Genomic DNA, 26,467 nt, shown 5'->3' on the forward strand with positions numbered 1-26,467 from the left:
GTGCAGACCTTGCAGTATGTTAAGGCTTGTCTTTCTCCAGGAAGGTGAATGGCTGCCACAATGTCAAGTCTAAATTTTAATTAAGCTGAGATTGTAAGGACTTTACTATTAAGACTTTTGAAGGTTATAAATTGCTCTGAGTTTTATTTAGGAGTCTTGGAGCCATTGGGCTGTTTGTCAATGCACACCACATCTTAAAATTTTTTTGTAATAAAAAAAGGTTTTTATGTTTTCAAAAACATATATTCTTTTTCTTCAAATGTATAGTCTAGCTCTCTGTGTGGTCTATGAGAGTTCAAGTTCAGCTTGAGTTCTGTCTTTTATCCATTCCAATTTTTACACAAAAATGGTGCTTCAAAATGAATGAAATATTATAATTTCAAAGAAGTTGAAGGTTTTTCTAAAATGCCAACATATTATGTGCCAAAGTCTGTAATAAGTACTGAGTTACAGAAAGCTGCGTTTTATGAGTGTCTATATTTCAACTGTCATACTCTTCTGATGGTCAAAATGACAAATCAGAGTTTAATGACAGGAGACATGGAATGACGGAGATCCATCACTGGCCAAATTATCAGTGATTTACATAGCACTAAAAATAGTTGTGTAAGAGTCACTTAAGACAAGAACCATTTCCTTAGCTGAGGCAGACAATTTGAGTCTGAACTATCTATCAAAACAAGGATTAGTTTAGAATTTTATAGTTACACAAAATCAATCTACAGAGAATTCATAACACATGGTTGATTTTGGCATCTTAAGGTAACTCTGAGGACAGCAGCAATCCAAGGACATTACTTTGAAATGTGTAAAAAACTGAACACCTTAAATGTCAATGCATAAACAGAGACAGATCAACAAGATAGGAAAAAACGTTGAAAAAAAAAGATAAATTAACTCACATGTTAAATGGCTAGACTATGCATTAATTTAGAAGCTGAAAAATGTATTGATTTATAGAATCAGTTGTCTGTAATTACAATAGCAGTTTTATTTTAATAGGGACAAAGTACAAAGAGTACATTATCTAAAAGTAAAAAAAAAAAATGATCCAGAGGACATTAAGTGAAAAAAGATTTTCAATTTTATTGAACCTTTCATCAAAACATAGCACAGCATAGAAATATTCATTGGTGCATACGAGAATAAAATGTTTCACTGGGTTTGCAAAAATCTCCAGAGGGATTTTGTCCATCTTTGTTTACAAAAAAAACTTCAAATCCTTTGGGTCTCCTAGTGCAGTGGGTAGATTTTATATATATATATATATATATATATATATATATATATATATGTTATATATATATATAAGGTCTGGAGACTTTCCAAGTCACTAAGTGACTTTAACGTGTTTCCTTAGAAACTCTTTTGTTGTCATGATGAAATGTTTTAGGTCATTTACATGCTAGGAAAACCATTCACATATTATTATCAGTGTTGTGGTTGAAGTATGACGGTTCTTGTACAAGATAATGAATATGCTGCTTATTATTTTTCATTTCAATGGAGAGAAGTGCACTCATACCCTTAGCACAAAAAACATGTCCCATAGCATAATGTTTCCATCTCTGTTCTTGACTGTGAGGATGAAATTCCTGGCTAAATTTCATTGTGTATCAAGTTGACACCAGAGAGCTTGATTTTAGTCCAAGCCATTATTTGTAAGTTTACTGGAAAACCTAAGATGGGCTTGTAACCCTTTCATAGCATAGAGATGGAAATTCTAAATAATTCTGGTCTCAACTGTTTTCGTTTCACAAAGAAACTCTTTGAGTGATGTTGTAAGCTGATACCTCATCTTTACCCCCTGAGGCAATACTTTTGCATGAAACTCCAGACCTTTTTACTCCAATTCTGTACAGTAGCACCATGAGTTGTTACCCAAGTCCTTGCTGTAGTCCACCAAAACCTTGTGCAGATCTAGTGTCCTATGGTAGATGTCAGCTGACAGCTGTTTGGTCTTGCTTTTATTGACAAAGAAGTTGAAATCGAATGAATTGGTTCTGTGGACAGGTGGGCTTTAGTTAAACGAGGAGTTTAGTTCAGGGTTATCTACAAATAAATGATTGATTGTGATCTTGTGTGTCACTTTGACACATATCCAGTCAGTTGGAAGCAAAATTCTGGCTGGATTCTAGGAGATCAAAAACATATTTCACTAAAATAAAAGCAAATCTTTTTTGTAATTTTTATGCAATCTGTATTTTTTTATTATTTAAACTCCAACAATCACCGGTCTGTAGAGCAAAGAAAGCTCTGCTGGAAAACTCATCATTATACTTCTGAGGAACAGAGATGTGGTGTCACTAGTGTTCCTTTACCAATTGAATAGTCACTTCTTACTTTTGTTGTTGTATTAGAATGGATGCTTGTGTGACTAGAGGATTTTTCTGGTCCTATTCCAATGCAACCTCTCCACGTTTATGTTCTATTTGCCTTAATGTTTCCATTTTGTAGTAAATCACCAGAGGGCAGCAGCGAACAAGTGCATTCCTTCTTTTGATTTGAAGGAGATCATAAAACATGTATGGTAAGACCTTAATGACATTTATTGTTGTAGTCATCCTATATTTACTGTCACAAGAGAGCAAAATAAATAGGACACTGGTTGTGAAGATAGCCCTGAAGTATCAGTCAAACTTTAGAATCTCAACATTCTTTCTGGCTTTCTACGTAACTTTAATGAGATTATGTTTCCAACATCAGGGGATTTTTCAGCATGGAAAGAAAACAAAGCCTCCTGTGATAAATGTAAACCATGTGCATAATGGCACCCTGGTTTTACTATTATTACTCTAATAACAATCTTAAAACGTAACTGTAGATTTCTATAGTACATATGGAAACCACAGATTTGAAAGGATGGTAAAGCAAAGCCCATTTAAAAGTTTGGAGGAGATTTACAAAACATGAAAGGCAGCTGGAGTCAAGGCTTAAGCTACTCCTGTATCAGATTAAAAGAAGCAGCTGACCTGTGCTGGGCTCTTGCTCAGTGATGTAAGCTCCTCTTTTCTACTGAATGAAAATTTTGTATTTTATTTGGAAATTAAGGTCCCACAGTCTAGATAAAGAGGGGAGAGCCACATAATCCATGTCACTTGAAATCCAAAGTAAAATTTGATGACTATGGTATTCATACCAACTTCTACAGACTGTTCACTGTTTTTAATCAAATTCAAAGTCAGAGTAGCTTCATGCCTTCCTCTGCTGTAAAGTAGTATCAGTATCTATTTTATTGGGCTCCTAAGCATCATGCAGAATCTATGAGATAATTCTCTGGGACACCAAAGCCAACTGGACCTCAGCTGTAGTCTGATCACTTCCATGAATTCTTGCAGAAGAAATCTTAATCAACTAAACAGTGCACAGTGCAGTATATGGTTATACTTTTTACTAGTCCAGCATTTCTGGTCTACTATAAATGATTTTTCTCAAATCTATAATTTTTTGTACATTGAATCTATGACACACTCTACTTTGTGTTGGGGAAAAAAATCCTCCAATTGTTTGGCTGACTTTATGATTAGAAGAAAATACAGTCACAAGGCTGTTTCATTCTTTCGGAGATCCCCGTGTGCTAATATTTCACTATTTGATTATCTTTTCCTTTGTATCTTCTGTGCTACTTAACTTCGGCATCAATGGATGCTTGTTTGAGTTGTGTGTCGTGCGACCTTTGGTGAAAAACAACATTTTGTTATGGTTGAACAAACAAGTCAATGAGTAGATTTTCTAAGGAAAGAATTAATTTGATTATTTTAGGCACATATTGTGCCTGCAGCGGAGCAATTCTTGTGATTCAATCATACAATGGGGACTTGTGGAAAATGAATAGGGGGCATTGTCGGGAGGCGAGCTTGTTTTCTGATAAGGTTGTTAAAAATTACTTTAAATTCGTTCCAGTAAAGGGACCAAACATACGAGATACATTGTGGGTCCACACCCCAGGAATGTCACATTTCTGTCACATGGTGGAGCCGTGAAATTTATCAGCTTTGCATAAACCTCCTTATAACAACAGACCTCACAGAGTCAAGGCAGATAGAATTAGCCTTCTATGCACACTAAGACACACATTTTAAGTAAACAAACTGTTATTCAAAGCTGCTGGATAGCTCTGGCCTATATCTGCTGAGAGCATGAAATCCGAACAGATGATGGTGATGGTATCTTGATCCATGAGTGTCCACTAGTGTAAAGTGTTTGTTCAGATGGCTGATATGCTCTTTAGGCTTTGGGTCTAAGAAATCCTCAGAGACTCCAGAGGAAAAGATAGTTGACATCTAAACAGAATAGTCATGCACTTTCATTTTGTGGAGTAGAATATTAAGATGTGTGCAAAAGCCTTCTAATGTTCTAGTGAAGACTGGGTGGCTCCAGGAAATCACTCTTTGTTGCAGTTTTCAGTGAGGTCTGAAATGCTAAATACAGAATATGCATGATATTGCAACTCATTGATATGTGATGTTGAAGTACCATAAAACAAAGAAGCGCAACAATTTTTGTATCAACTAAACATAATGATGCCTGCTCAGTTCTTTTAGCCAATGGGATCACCCACTAGCAACCTAAACTTATTGGAACACAATTGGGAAACCCCATTAAAATTCAGTTCTTCACTGAAAAATCACTGAAAATTTCTTCTTGCTTAATGTTCTTCATTAAGCAAGAAGAACATTAATTCTTCTTGCTTAATGTTCTGTTTTTTATTCCTTTTTCCACCTTTATTATGTGGTTGTTACACTGCATCTTTCTTTAGAGCGAGACTGTAACGTTCAAAAACGATAAAGGAGCAAAATTTTGTAAATTTGACTTTTTCAGTTTTACATTATGTTATGAGGTTCTTCCCTCATCAAAAACATACCTGGAGGGTTGATTTGTTTCTTTCATGTATGTTTCAGAAATACTTTCATCTCCATGGTTCTGTTTGCAGAAACATTTACACTGACTGGGCGCTGAAAGAGAGTGAGCTTCTTAAAGAGACAGAGGCCCAATTTCTAGGCGTTAAATTGCAAAGTCAAGTTTTTTACCACAACTGAAGGTAACATGGTTACTTAATTGTGCTATAAAGTAGCACCATGTGCCAACAAAATGCATAATGCTACCCCTTTAAGGTTAACAAAAGTTTCAGTAAGAATTCTAAAAAAAAAAGTCACTTTAGGTGAGCAATTAGGCTTAGGGCGAGCATAAATCCTCCAGGTATAGTCACGGCATCACAAATACTCCCAATGCCTGCATTTGCTGATGACTACAAAATTGAAAAAGAAGGGCCCTAATAATTCTGAGGCAAGTTTCTCTCAGCAGTGCGTATTGATTATTTGTGTGGGGTGAGAGATTTGGAAAATTCAATTAAAGGAGTTGTGCAAAGGATTCATAAATTCAACCCCTCCAGCCCGTATCAAGACATGGTTATGTTCTAAATCAATGCTGCACTTCACAATATATTTTCTTAGGAATGTGAAAATAAATAACATTTAAACAGTTCTGCTTACTGCAGAAACAAATTCTGTCTCCTGGAAACACTTTTTAGGTAGAGTCAGGTACTGACTTGTGCACATCATCAGAGTGGTAACATACTTTTATTGCAGTTTTTCTCATAAGGAAATCCCATATAATATTAATTTTGAGATGACAAAATGAGGGTAAAGAGTACAGCTCAGCAGAGTAAAAATTGATCAGGCCATAGATGGAGCCACATTGGGGAAGATTTGTATGGCTGCAGTAATGGACTGTATTAAAAAGATTCCTTAAGATGTCATAAAAGTGATGGGACAGTGTCGCTGGCCATGCAGCCGTCAGCTTAGGAATCTGAAACACTCGAGCACATCAATTTTAGGGAGAGGTGGATGCTCATAGACAGATGCCACCTAGTCTGTGTGTTTTATGATTGGACTTGTGGTTGTAATTAAAGGGGAGAGTTTTATATTTGATGGCTTTGATCAAAGTGAACTCGAAAGATATCGATCGGCATCGTGTATAACCAAGTTTGCAATGTTTTCAGATGTGATTTCTGATTTAGTTAATGCCATTAAATTTTTCTTCAGACCCAAAGAAACCTCATACCTCCATGTTTTATTGAACTAATAATGAAATAAGCAACAGACATGTCCAGTATATATACAGTACCATAAAGAGTATAATTCAAAATTGAAACAATATTTTTCAAATTTAAACCATGGAAGTGCATATGTACAGAGCCCCCAACTTCCTTCAGAAGTCCCTAAATTAGTGAATAGGGTCTAGATGTGTTTAATTTAATCTCAGGATAAATCCAGACTCTATGAAGGCCTTTTGGAGAACATTAGTGAGCAGACAGCATCATGGAGACCAAGGAGCACTGCATCAGCACAGCAGACAGGTCAGAGATAAAGAGTTGGAAGTGTTTTAAGCAGAGCTTATAAAAGAAAATGGAGAACCGCTTAATCCATAGTCCAAAAACAAATCTGGAAACCTAGAAATACACCCTTGTCCACCTTACCTGGCCTTTATAAAACTTTTTGTTTTTGTAAAACACTATGTGTGAAGGAAAAGCAATATAACATCTCTCTGAAGATGCCATTCCCACAGTGAAAGACCAATGGAACCATCATTCCATGGAAATGCTTTTCTTTAGCAGGAACAGGGACACCAGTCAAGGTTGATGGGAATATGGATGGAGCTAAAGGGCAATTGTGCAAGAAAATCTATTGGGAATCTGCAAAAGACTAGGTCCAGGTGAAAGCAAATAATGATGTTAGAATGCCCCAGTCAAGGTCCAGACTTTGATACAAATAAGACTCTGAGGCAAGACTTGTAAATTGGAAAGTACTGTAAATATTCACAGCAGCTCTCCATCCAATCTGGTTAAAGTTTTTAGTTTCTTGAGATGTAAAGCCGAGCAGATATAAGCCATAAAAACTACCTGCTGTAATTTCAGTGAAACATATTTCTGTTTAAGTCAGTGGAGTCTGCGATTACTTTTTTTCCCAGATGGATCTAGGGTATTTGTTGAAGTAGCTGAATTCATAAACTCTAAATATCAAGCGATTTTGACCGCAAACCTTGAGCTGTTTGCTAGAAAGTTGAGAATAAAGATGAATTTTATTTTCTAGCACTGCTTTGAATCCAGGAATTCATAAATAAATGACAGAATGGCTTTTCCAGAAGAAAATTAATGGCCAGTGTTCAGAACTAAATAGAAGAGATAAACAAGTACTTTTTTCTAATTTCACTGAACTGTACAAGAAATATGCAGCATTATAGTTGGAAAAAGTTCCAAAATACTTCACCTGGCTTATATTTTTTCGCATCATTAAAACAAGTATTGTGAAACGGAAGTACAGACTTGTCAGACTTATGTATGAATGTACTTTTTTTTGTATGTGGTGTCAGTAGGAGGGATTGCTGGTATAATAATCCTCTGACAAATTATGAATGAAATGTATTGGAATGCATTTTGCAAACAGGTAGTGCAGCTTTATGCAAAAAGGTCTCCTTTTTTCATAAGCCTTCAGTCTTGACAGTGAATGCAGCGCGTGTGGAATATCATTTGTTGCCAGAGGGGTTACAATCATGTTTTTCTCCCATATATTCCCCCGGTTTTTGTTAGCGAGGGATCTCAGCTGTTGACAGGTAATAGAATTGCTCTTCAGCGCTTGTGCGTATGATCCCGAGGAGATAAGGCAGAAGATGAATGAGGAATCTGTTCTGTCAGTCTTGGGGCTGAACAGTCATGGAGGACGTCATTCATTTCTGAGAGAGGTGTCTGGAGATGGCAGGAGAGAACGGCCTGACATTCTAGACCCCCATCCCTCCTAGCGTAGCGTCAATCTGGCAGCTGACAAATGTTGATTCTACATTAAACACAATGCAGATACGCTGTGCAAATAATGTTCTTTAAGATGGCAACCCTGATCCTCTTTATGACTAAAGCCGCACCATCCTCCCCACCTGCGCAGTTTAACAGCTTTTGGAAAGGAAATGTGCAGTGAGGAAACGGTCTTACGCAGCACTGTAGGGTCTTTATTTGGCAGCGCCTGCCTGGGAAGGCCGAGGCCTCTCCCTGCCCCAGTCGACCTAAGTAACAGCTGGCGTTCACAGCAACATTTCCTATTTCTGCCCAAGGTGGATCGTGTAACTCTCACTTTATCGCCCTTAGAGGCCACGTGAAGGACAAAGCAAGCATGCCCATAAATAAAACTAATGTTTTGATACAGGTCTCCCTTTGCAGGGACCCGTGATGGCTTGAATAACTTCTTACCATCAGAACACTTGATAATATATAGGTTTTTTTGTTATAAGTTAACATATGAAACTAAAAACTCTTCTTTTAATAAGGCAAACGTGAGCTAGTGGATGAAGCTACGTATTATAGCTACAAAATTTACAGGCTGTTAGCTGCCTGTAGTCACTTAGTCCAAAAGTCAGAGCCACCCTATCAAGATTTAATGTTCTGAATAGTGATCCTACGAGTAGCATTTATCATTTCATTTGATAAATTTCATTTATCAAAAGATGTTGGAATGATTTCTTGTTTAGCATAATTTTTTTTAAATAACTACATTTACAATTTGTCTTTTTAAACTTTGCAGATGCACAAGTGTCCCTCTGTGTTCCTGCCTCTGTTGCAACAGTTAACTCAGATGTAGGCTTTCTATTTATCCCTGCAGCACATTACCAGCAGCCGGCTGGTCTCTCCATCCACATGTCCCCATCGCTGACCCGATAACATTTATAGTTGTAATGGATTTTTTTATGCCCGTCATTAAGTCGCACAGAGATTGGAGAAAGAAATTGCTTGTACCTTTTTTTGTGTGGTATTTCAACTTTATAGCATTATGCTCAGATATGTCACCTTCCATCAAACCTTTTAAGGCCTCTCCTGTCTCTGGTTTTGTTTTAAATGTGCAGGTCTTTTGTGGAGGACCCTTGTAGCATCAACGGCTCATAATTAATATTTAATGATGTTGAATAAAAGCTTGGAAAGATATAATTTCCGTCTAATTATGAGCTCCGTCTCCACCAGGGCTTTGAGGGTGATTTTAGCGCACTACTTGGCTAATGTAGACAATTTATATGAAGCTGGTTTGAATTTAATTATTTAATAACACGCCACTAAAAATGATGTTCGCTTCAGCACAGCGAGAAATATGAATTCATTTTTATGAAAACTACGTTTGTACAAAATATCTTTAATGATGAATAGAAATCCACAGTAGAAAAAGGAAAGTTTGCATGAATACAAAACTGGTCAACATGCATTCATCACAATCCCTACAGAGTCCAAGAGAAGAGGCAAAATGAACAGTAACAGCACAACTACATCAACATCTTTTATGTTTCCAACATAATTATTACAAGTTTTTATTGACATGGCTTTTGAAAGTCTCATATTTAGGCTGCAGAACATCTCCTTCTGTAAATCTTTATCATTACTCACATTATTGCTGTTACCCTTTCAGAAAAATCAATTAATTAGAAATATTTCACATGCACTGTTGGTCCACAGAGGAAAAACACCAATACTCTTTCCTTTCACTTGATCTCACAACTTTCTTTGATCTGCTGTTATTAATATAGATACTTTTCACACAAACTCGTCTCATTTTTCTATTTGAGAGTCAGAAAAGCCTCATGTACAGTCTAAGTGGTCAGAGCCAATATAGCCTCACAGTGTAACACTGAGTTTCCTGAAAAAAATAGCTTAGTTATTTTTCTTTCGGCTCTTTTTTCTGGGTGGGTCCATGAACTGAACAATATTAAAATTTAGAAATACTCCCAAGAAGTGCATGAATGCGGTCGTTGACACCAGGACAGGAAACAAGTCTGGTAGATGTGGCGGTGGGTCCATAGCTACACTCACGACGCTCAAAACAGCCATAAGAGCCATGCTGACGTAGAACTATCAACGACACAGACAGAATGGATGTGTCAAAAACATGAAATGACAATAAAATGTTGCAAGGATTACACAAAGATGCATCAGTGGTCAAATTATCATGAACACGGAGGACATAGAGCTACATAACGGAAGCAATATTATGTATTGATAATAATGATAATTAATAATTAATGTAATGATTATAATTACTTTTCAGTATGATCGATGTTAACTATCATAATCCATCAACACTAGGATTTTTACACAATACAAAATTCTTTACAATTCTTTGTGCTGGATGCAGTGTCAGTCTGGGTCCTTTACCCAAGTGTTTATGAACACATCTTTGATCAAAACTACTTGATGTGTGTTGAAGTGGGCAGTTTGTACAACTTCATGTGTCAATTTTGCAACCTCCAATTTCAATCAAATTTATATTATTTAAATTAATCTGATTTAAACCACACACACACATAATGCAAACTTACAATAAATACTAGTTATTTTAAGTTAAATAGACATTTTACGGCCTGCGTTACAAAGTTAATTATGTTCTTGTCCTTTGAAGTTACTTACACGCAGGAGTATGAAGGTCACTGGAGCAAAAACAAAACAAAAAACAACAACATGCTTTTCTTTTGAAATGTGTATGTAATGAAATTGAAATATTGAGAATAAAGTAAGTATTTGATTGCAAAAATTAAGTCAGAGTATTGAGAAAAACTTGAAATGTTTGTGAAAAAATGTAGCTTCAAGAATAATGTAAATTGAAAACAAGCTTAAGAATAAAACCAATATGTCGAGAATAAAGTGGAAATAATATTTTCAAGGAGAGACTGAATGATTCTTTTTGATTAAATCATATTCTAAATTAAGACATTGCTTGCTCATTTACGCAAGACAAAACTGGGGAAGCGATTGTGCCAGTGTCCTTTTGACTGTCGATGTACATTTTCCCACCTTTAACTCATCATTACAACATTGTTTTCTTCATTCCTGCCTTTAAGAATGAAGTCTCTTTGGTCAATCTCATCATACTTGACAATTATGAATATTCAGGATTGTTTTATATACAAATAAATAAATCATTTTCATTTGTGGCGTGAAAAATACTATAATTTTTAGGAAAAAACTTTTTCTTTAGAAGAATTTATTCTATTATATGACACAATGAGTCAACGGATTAATATAAATAGATAGTTGATAATTCCAGTCCAAATTAATTACACTAGAAAATGTATATATTTTTAATTACAATGATTAATTTCTATCTCAAGGGACTGTTTCTTGTTTCTATTTTATTTGAAAACTAGATTTTAAAATTATTCTGCTGATCAGAAGCTTAAAAGTTGAACTTCAGGATGTTTCTGTCTCCTACCTGAAGAGACCAATCCCAGAATTTGAAGTAAGTGATGAATAACTTGAGGAATATTAAATAATTATCTGGCTATTCACCTCTGTTGATGAACAAACTATTGGCATTTGTCTTAGAGGAATCAATAACAGCAAACCTATGAATCCTGATTTCAAAAAAGGTTTTTGGGAAAACAATTAAAAGGTGAATTTGGGTGAATGGCAATACATTGATAAAACTCTAAATATAAAATATAATTATACCATTAATTACATATTGCCCACTGATCACTATTTGTCCATGTAACCATTCTTTATTGTCATACAAAGTTACTAGTAACATATGGGATTCTAGGAGCTAGAGTACTTGTGTTTGTTTTTGCTGTGTGATGCAAAAAATAAGTCTGTGATTATTATAGAGGAAACATCTCATGCCCTCTCTTCTCCATCACCCAAAACCCATGAAACCTTATCTCCATCGTCAGGGCTCACTATTTATGCTGCTTGTGTAAATAAATATATCTAGGCAAACCTGTGTTTATGACATGTCCTATAAAAAGACACCTTCTCTTAATCTCTGACACCCTACCGGTACCGCTGTCGCTAAGGAGTTGGCGGCAAAGCCACTTCAGATGCTGTGGAAACTCAAATAAGTGATAAATAATTCTAAGGCTGGCAGCAGCGGTCGTCCCAGGACAGCTTACAAAGCTTACACCAGCAGATGATATTTATTTATACAGTTGGACATATCTTCTGACAACGTTGCAATTTAGGTCTGGAGGCATTTTAGAAATACAAGGCACCTGGGATCCTCGAATCAGCACCCTTCTTTTTACAGTCAAGCCAGCTTAAATGTTACTGGATACATGTATAGAAATATTTTCTGAAAGATTGAATACTTGCTTTATAGCAATGCCTACTATCTCACTGAGTTTATTAAGCTGTATCAGAGATTTTATCTGCTGTTTGCAGCAAACAGCAGATAGAAACAACCTATTTCTTTTTCTTAAAGCTATAAAAGTATAAAATATTCAGTATGATCTTTGTTTAAACTGCCAATTAAACCTGCAACCAAATGATTGCACAAAATAATGATTAAAAATACTTTAATATTTACATCTTTTACTAATTATTTGGTACATTTTCTCCTTCACTGTGGTCAGTTCAGTGTAAGTGAATGTGTTGATAAAAATCCTCCATAAGACTTTAGGCCATTGAGAAAAGCAATAAACATTTGTAAATTTTACAATCATAGGTCACACTTACCTTCCATTTCATTATACAAGCCAGGTGCATTTTGGGTAGAAAGGAAAAGAGCTTCCCACAGGTACCAAGTTTCAACTCATCCTCTGAACAGTCATCCAGAGCGGACAATAAGTAGACGGTGAGGAAGGGAAACCCCAGGAAGGCGACGGTGTAGGGAACCAGCAGGCCATCTTTCAGGAAAAGAGGGAGCATGCTTGACAGAAGGACAGAAACAATGAGGGTTTATAGTCTAGCCTTTACCTGACGAGTACTATCTACAACTTGAGATGCAAACAAATTTGCAAAAAAAATTTTAACAGCTACACAAAATTTGACCATTTCCAACAGAAACTGATTCATTTCAGTACCATACTTGATTAAAGAAAAGCAACAGCAATCAAAACATTTTTATCCTGCAGACCTTTACGAGCAGAGCGTCCCCTGAGGAGAGACGGTTATGACATTCATGCAGAGCTTATCTCAGTTTAGCAGCGGGGCAGAAGCAAGAACAACAGTTGCCTCATAGTAAATGCACAACACCCAGCTTAGAAAAACCTCTCTGCACAACAATCTACTTATTCAAACTAAAAAGTTCCATTCAGCAGCTAAATGTTTAACATTTAAGAAATACATACTTCCTCAATGTGAGCAGACTGGGTTCATTCACCCATAAAATAGCCACTGTTCGAGCATTCCATCAGCCAATTATATAAACAAAAGATGTATTTTTTTTTAAATGAAAGAGTCTGGAGAGATAATGTGAAAGCCCAAGTCAGACTGTACTATGAACAGTTTCAGACGGAGCTCCTGATCCTACACAGCACACTCGGACACCAGGCATGCAGAGTATGTTGTGTAAGCCCCACATATCCTTATCCTAAACCACACGCACAACAATTAGCCCTGCCGGAAGAATTTAACAACAGCTGGTGAAAGTTAGTTGCAGCATTTGCACTGCGATTTCTCTTTTTCCATTCATGGAGTTCTCATCTAGGCCCATGTCAGCCATCTTTTTAGAGAGTTCTAGGGTTTGCACCTTACAGGACAAACAATTTCAAATTACACCTAATTGTATAAAAAACAGTCAAGATTCATTCAAATCACGGCAGTCTGATTCAGCTTTTAGACCAATTACATATCGTCCAATTGAATTATTAACAGAATCCTGACACTTATTTTGGCCATATATTTTGGATCATTATCTTGCTACAACAACCAATTCCAAAACATTTCCGTTTTCTAGTGAGGTGTATCAGATTTTGTTCTTTAAAATGTTTATATTTAGCAAATTCACTTTAACATCTTTGAAAAGTAAACAGGCCCACAAGCCTCACAGTTTCTCAATACTTGGTAAATGTGGCTCCATTGTAAAAAGTTTTGAATGGCTGGTATGACAAGAATTGACAATTAAAAAAAAAAATTAACTATCTATAATAAAATGGTAACAACAAAAATAAGATGCAACTTTAAGGTTTAATTTGCTTTCTGCTGGTGAAAGTTTCTTTACCTGAATGTTGAGGCCTGCAGAAACCAAATGCACATGAGTGGAAATTCATTCAGAAGGAGGCAGACTGGACTGAAGAGAAAAGAAAAAAGGTGATTGCACACACTTTTAAGCTGATTCTCAAGTACTAACATAGCAAATGAAAATAAATTAGATATAAGCTAAGTGGATAAATAAGATAAAGGCTATCAAAAAGCGTGAATTGAGTGTTAGCTGTAACAAGACACTTAGTATGTGTAGTTTGTTGAGAAATAATTTCACATCTTTGATTGCTAATGACTATTTATTATATTTCAAGATGTAAAAACAGCTGTGGCAACAAAGAGAAAATCTGTGTGTCCGTATATAAATCTATTTATAACCTGTTTATAACTGAAGCAAGCTACCAGCTTCAGTTCTACACCGTTCTCCAACAGAGGAACCTTCCAACGGTCCCTGAGCCCATAATTACAGTCAGCGCTCTTTGGTGATCCTGTTACAGCCCAATAATTGATCCTGCGCAAACAACACCCTGAACTGCTGCCTACTATTCTCTCCTAATCTCTGGGCATGCATTACTGATTGATTCAAGGGGACAGGTGGGAGATATAGCTCAATAGTTAATAAAGCAACAATCTACACTGATCTAGATTAATAGATGAGCCCAGATTCAGGAACTAAATCCCATGCCGTAAAGTCTATCCCGGGTTTCACTCTCTATCTACAGCTTTATAAGTACGAATGTAAACAATAATGTACAAAACACATTTTAAGCCACATGTCCAAGCTCTGAAACTATCGCATGACCCACCTCTAAAATTACACAGTGCATATCATGAGAATGGTTGCTTGGACTAGAAGTATAAAGACAGGAGTGGATAATGTAGCAAGCCTGGGCATAAATTGAACATTAGTTTGAGGTTAACATCAGCACAGGAATTATCTCACTTTGACATTTTTCTAAAATTGATCGTTTGTGAGAAAACTTTATTCACTGATGTCACCAAACAGAAAAGTCAAGAATAGATAAGAAGAGAAGGCAAACTCCAGTCTGGTTTAACTTAGAGTTCCACCAAGGACCTTCCTCCTGTGACATGAGGGTGGTAACCAGGGTAAACAATTCAGATACAACAACTTACAGGGCAGCCAACAGAATGGACTTCTCATGAACTTGATAGGAGAACAGGAAAAAGGCCAGAGATGAGTTGACCTGAGAGCAGAGAATTATTAAAAACTTAATTAAAACATGTACAAAAAGAATAAATTGGCAAAACATTGCATAAAAAGGCTAACTATACATGTCTTGCAAAAGGGTTCATTTCACAATGTTATAGGAATTTCTTAGAGTAAACCACACATAGTAGTACATAATTGTAAAATGAAAGGAAAATTATATGCAGTATTTAAAATATTCTGCAAATAATCTGAATAGTGTCTAATGGAAGTATTGTAGCACCTTTGAATCAATCCTCCACTGCAACTGACACGCTTACGGCAAGAATTTAGGGATGTTTTTCACCAGGTTTGCACACAAAGACTTAAATATTTGCATTTTTTTCTTTAGAAGGCATCTTAAGCTAAGTCAGATTAGAACATCTGAGGAAAATCTTCATTCAAGGTTTTCCACAGATGCTCAATAGGGTTTAATCCTGGGCTTTGACTGGGCCATCCTAACACATGCATATGTTTTGATCTAAACAATTCAATTATAGCTCTGGCTGAATTTAGCCTACCGAAGAGTAAACCTCTAAATAGGTCTCAGGTTTTTCCAATATATAACCTGGAAAAGGAGCAGCTTCTCTGTTTATGATGAAAAAGAAAATCCCCAAGCATGATGCTACCTCCTATTTTCTTCACTGTCTCCACCATCACTATCTAAACATCAATAAATTCGAAAACATGGTTAAATGGAGCTACTGTGTGCAGTTCAGTGATATTAATCACACAATGTTTTAGTAAGTGGCACCCTGAAGAAGCCTATTTTAAATGGGAATGTTTTCAAGAACAATGTTTGTGTTTGAATGCTGTGTCACACATTCACAGCCATATAGCTACCTAAAAAAAATAATAGTTTTTTTTATCTTAACCTTTATTGTTATTATAATAGTACAACAAAACATGGCAATAAATTAATGTATGTGGCTTTGTAGGTTTGCAGCTGTGCAATACCGTTTTGGTTTTAGGATTGCTATGAGAGCTATACATAGCTTGGGATTTTGGTTTATAACCCAACTCGGCTTTAAAGTCCCCTTCTTTTCCCTCTTAAATTTACGATGATTTGTGTCAATTACACAAAACCTCAAAATACATTGAAGTTTGTGGCTGTAACATTGAAAAAATAAATAACATTTAAGGGGTATAAATACTTCTGTAAGACATGCTATTGCTACCAAAGTGCACTCACCAAAGCCAGTTTAAAGTTCCAGAAAGTGGGCTTCATCAGCAGTTTGATAGAGGATGGAAGTGCTGCTAGGAGAGTGAAAGCCAAACTGAAACAGATAAAGTAGGAAAATAATTATTAAAATGTAAATCTAAATGAACAAATGACAAAAACACTCTTGTACACGCCGCTGTGTGCATATCTTTCTAGGACAGCACCTGCTCTGAAACTAAGACCTCTTGACATGCAAGAACTGACCAAAAAATAATTGTTCTTGAGGGTTAGTCAGTATTAGTTTAACCCCTCAATTGTCACCTGCTGGGGATACAGGGACCAGAAGAGACAGACTTATGTGTCAGAGTGAATGTATATAAATGTGCAGAGAGGTCAAGGGTTAGTTATGCGAGACGGCAACAATGTGCTCGTACTACAAATCATAGGTTATTGAAATAAAGAGATCCAAACACAGCAGAGCAAAACAAAAAGGTTTTAAAAGTAATATAATCAGTACATATGATAAGATGTACAACAGTAAGTTTAGTATACATGATTTTCTTCAGAACAGGCTTTTGGGTTACAAAAATATGTGAGTCACATTTTCACAGCTGATTTGTTCAACATAAACTGCATAATCACAGTGTATTTAGTACTCCAACCTATTTACCAACAAACACACATTTGTTTGAAATACCCAATAATAAAAGAGGTCCAACTTAATCCCTGGTCTTAGCAGTCTAGAAGAAACGTGTCCATCACTCCTAAAATTAGCCCGCTGGGTTATTTAAGCAGGTTCCGCCATGTCGTAACTTTTAGGCCGAGTTCATTACACCAAGTGCGCAGGGTTTCAGCTTTTAAAAAAAACATGATTTATGAGAGACAATTGCAGAATTAGTCTTTGTTTTTATGATAACCCTTTGGGACTTCAACATTTGGAAAAACAAATGTAGCTTGTTCAAAATTTCTCGTGAGTGCTTTGCTTCGGAGATTATCTGCTTTGATTCCCTCGAACCCGCTTTTATTTCCAAGAGCAAGCTCAGCTTTCCCGTAAAATGAAAAAGGGATTTTGGAGCAATAAGTTAGAAAAATGACAGTGAAAAAACAAAGAGGTGTCAGGAGGACAAATGTGGAATAAAAATGAAGTTGTTTCACAGATAAAAGGATTACCTGAGGTAAAGCTGAGAGTCGCTTGTCAGAATGGATCTGATCTTTATCACGGTGTTCAGGCTGCACCATGTGTTAGCCACCTTATCCTACACACACGCACACACACGGCCAGAAAGCAAAAACAACATTAGGAACATATGTTTGAGTGGTGATTTTATCTCAGATTACCATTAGAGACAAAAAGCAATCAACTGTTACTTTTTCTTATGTAAATTTTCTGTTTTAGCATTGAATACTTTTAATTGATTATGCACATTAATTCTCTTCCACAAAATGAATGTTAATGATTGTGTTCACGGTGTAACACAGCAACATATTTTAGCCATTATAACAGTTTTTTTCTTAAACGGACTTGATTTAAACAAAACAGACTAAATAATGTGGATTATTCCAAAAGGAATCTTACTATACACGAAAATGTATTAACATATAATCCACATAAACCATAGAATTTTAAAATATTCATTTTAAATGACCATAAAGCAAATCAGGAAATTCTAACATATGAAAATATAAATCAACTTAAACTTAAAATGACCAGAACTAACAATTCAGGATAATAATACCAATTTATCAATTAATTTATCCTCATGATTATCAATGTGAAACCCAAATTCAGAAGTTTTTTTATACATGCTTCTGACTTAGTCTACAGTACAGACGCAAAACAACCAAAACCAATAAGAAGATTTGTCAGACAAGTCAATAATAAGCCTCATCAGCTTGTTGAGATTCAGTTGTAAGAAATATTTTACTTCCAATCGAACGTTTTGCTATTCTTGACTCTTTGTGTGAAGTTCCGGTGAAGAATTTCATTTTGGTTTTTTTTGTGTGTGTGTCACCCGATCTCAAATCCACAGTGTGCATCCACAAAGATAGGGGTCCTCAAATCCAGGCCTAGGGATCCACTGTCCTGAAACTTTTAGATGTGTCCTTAGGTCAGCACACCTGAATCAAATGGGCAAATTAGCTCCTCAGTATGCAGCCAAGTTCTCTAAAGTCTTTGACTCAGGTGTGTTGAAGCTGATACACGTCTAGAAGTAGCAGGACGCCAGACCTCTAGGCCTGGATTTGAAGACCACTGCACAAAGGCATTCAAACAAACAACCAGAACAAACAGCTGACCATTCACTCAGAACCAGAGGTGTTGTGTCAATATTTCCACCTCAGCTAAACTTCAAAATGGAACTATCGGAGTGGCATTAAAATTAATTAATTAGATGCAAGTGAGCCTTCATGCTCAAAGCTGATTCTGGGCTGCAGAAAGACACTACATGTTTTCTTTAGTGGCAGTTTTGGTGTTGGAAGCTGATGATGGAAAGTAACTTTAAATTAGTCGTCTTTTCCCCTTAAGTCAGAGGTAGGTAGAAAATTAAGCCTTAATTAAGTTAGAGAGTTATCAGAGAAAATACTGGGTTGTGTTTTTCATAAGTGTTCTCCTTTTTCCCCCTCTAACAGCAGAGTGTGTTTATTTTTCCTTCCCAATTTGTATTTTGATTATTTTTCTCCTGCCTGGCAAATATGATAAAATAGACCACAGTGTTAATTATAAAGAAATTACAACTAAAAGTATTTTTTATTATTATTTTTAGGCAGGTCTAATTAAGTTGATTGTTCTAAGGTAAAATAAGTAATTTATTCATCAGAAAGATTTTGGATAAATTACAATAAATATTGTGTGTGATTATTTAATGAACATAATATAGTTTATTGTAGCTTAACACTAAAGAATCTGAATTTTTTTTTTTTTGTCAGAGATAAAGTATGCTACAAACGTCATGACAGCTGTGTGGTTGCTGAAGTTAAGATCAAATGAGGAGGTCAAGTGCTTAGGCGGACGCTAAGGGATCACTTAAAATAAGATCCGAGCCACCAGTGTGCCCATGATATCACACGTTTAGATCAACTAAATATTTCCTCTGTAGCTGTGTTTAAGTGTGATCCTATCGAGAAAATCTATTCCTGGCCTCCTCTCCGTTCTACAGCTGCTTTACTACACAACTGTATGGCTCTTAATGGTATCCTCTTCAGTAGCACCAAATTGTCTAGGGTTGTGTTTTCACAGCCCCATCCTTTCCTTTTTCCCCTCTCATTCTCAACATCAAACAACCACTGCGGGAATGTTCCTGGACACCAAGTTGAAGGCAGAAGCCCACTGGCAAATACGAGTCTTGAAGCCACAAAGGAATTTCACAGGGAGAAGCGTTTGGTGCCATTTTTGTGAGCAGGCAGCAACATGAGACAGCAGAATGCAGTTCAATGGGTAAACTTACAACCGCTCCCTCCCAGAAGTCGACAGGACCACCGTTCAGCAGTCGTCGTCTTCCCCACTCGGGCTTTCTGCTTGCAGTGCGTGATTTCATATGTAACAGGACGCCTTTCAATGCTGTCATCAAAGCCCAAGTTATATGTTTGAATCATTTTGCTGAACAAATACTGTCCCGATGCATCCTGCTCCGACAGCACAACATCTAATTACGCCACATATCCTTGACAACTTGTAGTAAGTGTCGCCTCGGGGACCGGGACTAGAACTTTCAGGGTTACAAGGTTTCAGAAACTAGAGCTGCAAACCTCAGCCTCTGAGCTGTCACCTAAATATTCAAACAGAGGCATACACGATCATTTTAACCCCGTTTCTTCTATGACACCTTTCAACACCGGAATTTCTGAAGTGTTTTAAGTTTTCTTTTTCTCCATCATGTACCAGTGACTTCCTATTTAACTGAGCAGTCACAGTACGAAATAAGTGTTTGAAACACTCAAGCACACATGTGTTTGTGTTTTTTTTTCCAAAGATGCCGTCAGCAGTGGGACACCAGCTGTCCGATGTGCTCTGATATGCCTTTAAGTGTATCACTCGCCCCTCTCATCGGTCCATATGGCTGGAACACGGCTGAGCTATGAAGTGCTGAAAACAATCCGGCCATAAATTAGTTAGATTTATCTGCATCCTCCTACTGTACATCATGAATCCCAACACCTCCCAGGGATAGGGTGAAACCGATCTCTTGACCTTTCACCATTTTATTCCACTGTTTTCTTTGATCCGGCAGGGTATCGGTTTCCAGCCAACTAAGCACTGGAAGGGCTGGAAAGCTATTCACTATGCTAAAAGTTGGGAACATCGTGTAGGGAACGAGGCATGCCTCATGGGTTGCGTATGACATCAATGAAAGCATCAGTCACAGCTTTGTTGCTATAACTTGGTGTCAAACTATTTTAAAATTAGCATAAACTGTTGAATGTCACAGGCTATAAAATTGCAACTCCTGACTAACCCAAAAAAAAAAAAAAAAAAAATCCTAAACAGAAAAATCAAGAATGAAGGGGAATTTCAGTTTGAAATCATTCTTTTACTGGTCAAAATGTGAAGCAGCCTCCAGCTTTCAGAGATATTACATTACTTTAAAGAAAAGATGAAATATTGTCTGTTGATTGGTTAAGTGATTTAATAATAAACATCACATTGAAATAATTATTAGAGATATTTTGATCTGATCCCAGACGCTGGATGGGGTACTGATCACCAAGTTTTTAACCGATACCTGACAAATTTAAATTCCCAATATGTGCTCACCTTACACATCTATGATGCAGTTTTAGTAAATACAAATCTAAGCAATAATCAAATGTGGAGTTCCTCAAGGCACTATTCTTGAGCCACTTTTTTTCAATGCCTAAATGCTCAGATTAAACATCTCTAACCTATGTGTGATGATGATACAAAACTGAAAATTTCACTGCCCTACTTGACAATAGTAATTAAATGCCACTAATTAAGTGTATTCATACCACTGACTGGATGATTTAGAATTTCTTCCAACCTAATGCAGAGAAGACATAAGTCATTGTTTTGGTCCCATAAATGCCTTGAGATCAAGACTCAATTGCACTGAAAAGAAACCTAGGTGTCCTTACAGACATCTCAAGAATAATTTGCCCGTTTCCACTCTAAAAACATATCCAAAGTTGAAGGCTTCCATAATATGCAGAAAAATTTGCTTAGATCATTGTAATGCTGTTTTTACTGGTCTCTGAACAACACAAAAAGTAACGTAAATATACAAGGCAGCTCAACTGAAATGCAGCTGTCGGAGTTATGACTAACACCAGGAACATGGGTCATATTGTGTCATAATATTAATTTAGGACTAAAACATTACTGTTTAATGCATTTCTCCATGAAATTAATTTTTTGTTTTTATTTTAGTTTGCATTTTAACAAATCTTTCAACATGTTGTCTTAATGGCTGTCATCATTATATAGAATTTCTTGTTAAGATATTTTTCTTTACCTTTGTTTCCTTATTTACTGTAAGACACCTTTCATTTGTTTGTAAACGACTGCCATTTTAATAAATTATCTATCCGTCTTGACAGAGTTTAGATTCAACATACTGCACTGTACCTCAAACAAGCCACGAGCCACGGGAAAGATCCTCCTGACCACCTGCAAGACCTGACTGGGGTCAGGAAGGAAGGGCAGCCAGCAGAGGCCAAAAGTCACCAACACTGTGGCAGTAATTTTCACCAACAGGATGAACCTATGTGAAAGACAAACAACATCTTTAATTGTGGGCAGTAAAATTATATCAACTAAATAAAAAAAAATAAATACCTGTTGGGGTATTTAGTTTTCCTGCAGGGTTTCCCTAGACAATTAGCACAAACTGTCTGCAAGTCCTAAATTTGGGGTTTGACCCTCCTGCTGAGGAATGTAGTGAAAGCCATGCATCAGCTGAAAGTCCCCAGTGGGGTTCAGAGTAGCTTGTCAGCTGTAACTGTGAAGCTGCTGGTTAAGTTGCACACACAGGCATAGCTGAGGAGTTTGGGCATGGCGAGAGTGTCATCTGGACATATCTTCCCAGGGGCCTAATCCGGCACTCCATTTGCTACTAAATGCCCTTGGTACGTTGTTACTAGATAGACACTGGACACACTGGTAATAGCATCCAATCTGATTACCTCAGTCATTCTGTGACTCCCAGGAAGACACTGCTCTCTTACAGGCTCACATTACGAGTGTGGGCTTGCAGCTGACACATTCATGCACACTGACAAAACAATATAATCAACAAATGCACTCTTCAATAACCATGTTATCACAGGGATCCATTTAAATTATCTTATAGATTGGCGTTTCCTTGGAGGTGTTTGGGCATAGAAACAAAGTTTAACAAAACATCAACAGAGAAAGAATACTGAAAAATTAATCCAACTAATTTTTGACATAATATTTAAATATGTATTTTATGAAGATATAACATTTCTAAATGTATTATTTAATATTTCCCAAAGCATAGCACCAATCCATTTTTGCAATCACCCTCCATTTCCCCAATTATAAGAAAAACTAGTTTCTCTTTGGGTTTTCTGAACAACCGTTCTTTCAGTATTTTTAGAGTTTGGTTTGACAGCCTTGGATTTGGCTTGGATTTTCAGATAAAAAAACAACAGTTAATTGTATCCCAGTTTGAGATGATGTTTGTGGCCTTTAAGGTATACTATCTATCCAATTCCATCAATTGTTAAAGGAGGTGGGGGGTAGTGCTGGTGCTCCTGTGGTTATTGGGTGGGAGGCAGGAAACACTGTGGGCTGGTCGCCAGTCCACACAGGACAAATAAACCATGCACTCATATCTAAGGGAAACTTGTGTAAAAAGTCATGTTTTTGGGTTGTAGAAGGATAATGGAGTATCCAGACACATAAACGAGAAGAACATGCAAACTCCAAACAGAAAGACCGAAGGCTGGGATTGTGACTCCGCACCTGCTTGCTCCAAGGTAGCATTGCTACCAATAATAATAAAGTTACATAAAAAGTAAAAAAGTGCACATGTAAAGCAATAACGCTTACCCACGCCCAATTAGCCCAGCTTTGATGCACTTTCCAAGAAGGTAACAGAAGAAGGGCAGTGCATGGTACAGCTCCATCTGTTTGTAGTTGAGAGCCAGAGAGAAGGCCAGGGAGCCCAACGAGTTCCAGCCCAGCCCCAGAGCCAGAACCCCCCACAGGGCAAAGCCCAGGCTCACTCCATTATACCTGACACAGTCAAGGCTTTTACAAATTACTACTTTCACAGGCAAAATTACTAATGTCTAAGCAACAAACAAAAGAAAACAGGTGGAAAAAGTTTAAATTAGGACATTTTTAAAGAATATAAAAAACAGTATAGACGGAAAAGGTCCATTGTCAAAATATACAAACATCTGTTTGCAATAAACAAAAATATACTTTTCTTCTGGAATTAATAAAGTGTAATTTAATCTAATCCAAGAACAACTTAAATATTTCAACATAACTATTATCACAAGTGGTTTCTTCAGATTAAATCTTTAAAATTATTCAACTTCTTCGTGATATTCATCTTTAGAACATAACACAAAACCCTTTAGCTGTTTTGAGCTGTTGAAAATGTAACTCATACTCAGACACCAACTGCTGGTAGCATTCCTGAGGAATGTCCATTCAGTTCTAGTCAGTCAAGCATGATGACTCCTTCAGTATCCTCCAAGATTTCTTCTGAAACCCAGCCCTAGTGGACTGGAGGTAAACTCAGTATCCTTGTCCTTTTTGAAGGTCTAATGACATCTAATATTCAGCTGTCTAATGGACAGCAAGAGGTATTTTCCAAGAATGTCCTAATGTTTGACTGAGTGCATCTTTTCTTTTAACATACATCAGGTTTCTAGTGCCAGAGGAACCAAATGCTTCACTGGAGGCATGGCAATGTTTTAGCGTTAGCATTAGCTTCAACATGAGGATGAATGATACTAGGTGAAGCTGCATAGTTTTAACTGCTTATGTTTAAGGTTTATATTTGCAACATTTATGAAAAAGGATTATAACACTATTTTTGTGTTCTAACAGTAACATGGACTGTCAAATTCAATTCAACAATTTTTTTGAGACGCAATGAAAAAGGTCTACCTGACAGACGACTTGAATGATACTTTATGTTAATTGTAATACTTTACCATGCTGTTTCACAGCTGTTCTTAAAAGTCAGACTATATTTCATTTAAACAAATCAAAGTACTGAAAACTTTACTGCAATAAATTTACAAATAAATAAAATACATTTGCATGTAAAGGATACTGAAAATGGCCATAGTCTATGAGAATTAGTCCTGGGTAAAGAAGAATGCTGAGAAGAATGGAAACCTAGAAAGACAAATTCAAAAAACAAATGACTACATTTAGGTTTTCAGAGTACATTGCGATATAGACATTTAGGTACAACCATTACCCTTCTCTTAGCAGAGCCATCAGTCAGGTATAAACAGCATAAAACAACTGCAGGAATGTATATCAACACATCTGTCACCAGGACTAAAAAACAGAAAACAACAAGATTAAAATAATTTAAGAAACCAGTAACAAAGAAAGGCAGACTAAAGCTTTTAGTGTCTGCCAACAAAATGTTGCTTTAGCTAAAAAAGCTCTTAGACAAAGTTTGTTAGAATCTTAAAAAACAACAAAAGCTAAAATAGACAAGAAGAATCATAAATTTAATACAACCCTATAAATTCAAATGTGTATCAGTGCATATTTATTTAATACGTACAGAAAATTATGACAAAATAGTTTTCATTAAAAATCTTTACCCTCTTGATGAAAAAGAAATTTCTTTAGTATGTAATATTAACACAATTATTTGCAGACAGAATTAAGATGGAAACATTGCAGAAGGTTTTGATGTAACTTTACCTGTAGTTCTCATAAATAACTTGTGGGCAGGACTTTCATAGCCTCTGGATCTGTGCAGCTCAACCCAGTCAGGGTTTAGAATATTTGCTCTGCAAACAGAAAAGAAAGGAAATGCACAATAGCCACAGCTAGCATTACACATGTGCATACAAGATGCTATAATCACAATGGTCAGATTCTGCCTGTGGACTAATAAATAGCTAACCTTTGGTAGCATACAAAAAAATTTAACAATCGTGTTATTAACAGCTACTGACTTAAGGAACTAAAATCACTGACAGGTGGACAATGATTTAAGGAGGCACCCCATATACTCAGTATGTATTTTTTGATCAGCTTAAACATAGGAAATTGAAATAAAATGTAAAAATTGTTACTGTTACAAAAACGTAAGTGTAATTTGAAGCACATATATTTTTTGTTAGCTATCTTTTTCAATAAAGAAGGCAATTATGTATTTTTAAAAAAGCTGTGATCTTGTGACAACTACGTATACAATTATTTTATATGTAAAAACTATAATCCTCCGCACAACCAAAAAAACACAAGTAAGTTTCTATACCTAGATTATTAAAATTACTCACACATAAGCACAGAGCCAGCTGTGGTAGGCGGTGAGAGGAGGGTAGTCAAGACCCCAATAGTTCAAGTCATTGTCAGAGGTGTTAAAGTACCTGTAGAAAAATAAAACTGTTACTAAAGGAACAAGGATTTGGCTTTAGCAAATCAGGGATCTGGTCCGATGATCACCAGAACGGTGTCAGACTTGCCATTGTTGAAGAGGGAGGTTGTAGGTCACTTCTTGCCAGTGTCTTTGGGCTTCATAGTCACCAAACATGGGAGGTTTTCCTGCACCTGTACAGAAATTATTGTGCTTAACTTCTACCGATGAAACAAAGAAATAAATAAAAAAAACACAAACAATCGCCAGTAATGCAAGTCAGATAGTTTACTCTTTTAATATAAAAAGCGTAGTATACTGCACATCTTCCTGCTAGTTTCTAAACGATCAAAACAGCTGCACTAAAACAATCCAGACAACTTAGTGTAGTTAACATGCAGGTTCACACGCTCCCTACCTGAATATGAGTTTAACGACACGCCCCATCTTACCAAAACAGCGAGCAAAACGCTAATCGATACTAAACTCCACGTTTGCATAACTCTAAGCGATAAAAACGGGACTGTGTTTTAGAAACAAGGAACAAAAACAGCTTCATTCAGACTCCTCTTCAGGAGTCCGTTTTCCGTATACGTCATCCAACAAAG

The 26,467-nt window shown here is 36.4% G+C and overlaps 1 protein-coding gene across 1 annotated transcript; it reads right to left on the reverse strand.

Annotated features, from left to right (window-relative positions):
- Nucleotides 1-9,150: 9,150 nt before the first annotated feature.
- alg6 (ALG6 alpha-1,3-glucosyltransferase) lies at nucleotides 9,151-26,467 on the reverse strand. The gene is made up of 14 exons (XM_028028722.1): nucleotides 26,278-26,467; nucleotides 25,969-26,053; nucleotides 25,783-25,872; nucleotides 25,199-25,287; nucleotides 24,738-24,820; nucleotides 24,588-24,652; nucleotides 23,345-23,530; nucleotides 21,896-22,031; nucleotides 17,485-17,570; nucleotides 16,345-16,429; nucleotides 15,080-15,150; nucleotides 13,965-14,033; nucleotides 12,479-12,671; nucleotides 9,151-9,880 (listed from the first exon to the last, which is right to left on the reverse strand). The coding sequence occupies exons 1-14, from the start codon at nucleotides 26,357-26,359 to the stop codon at nucleotides 9,683-9,685; spliced, it is 1,518 nt and encodes a 505-aa protein (XP_027884523.1). The 5' UTR covers nucleotides 26,360-26,467; the 3' UTR covers nucleotides 9,151-9,682.

This window comes from Xiphophorus couchianus, chromosome 9, assembly GCF_001444195.1.
Source record: "Xiphophorus couchianus chromosome 9, X_couchianus-1.0, whole genome shotgun sequence".
In the NCBI taxonomy this organism is placed as follows: domain Eukaryota; kingdom Metazoa; phylum Chordata; class Actinopteri; order Cyprinodontiformes; family Poeciliidae; genus Xiphophorus; species Xiphophorus couchianus.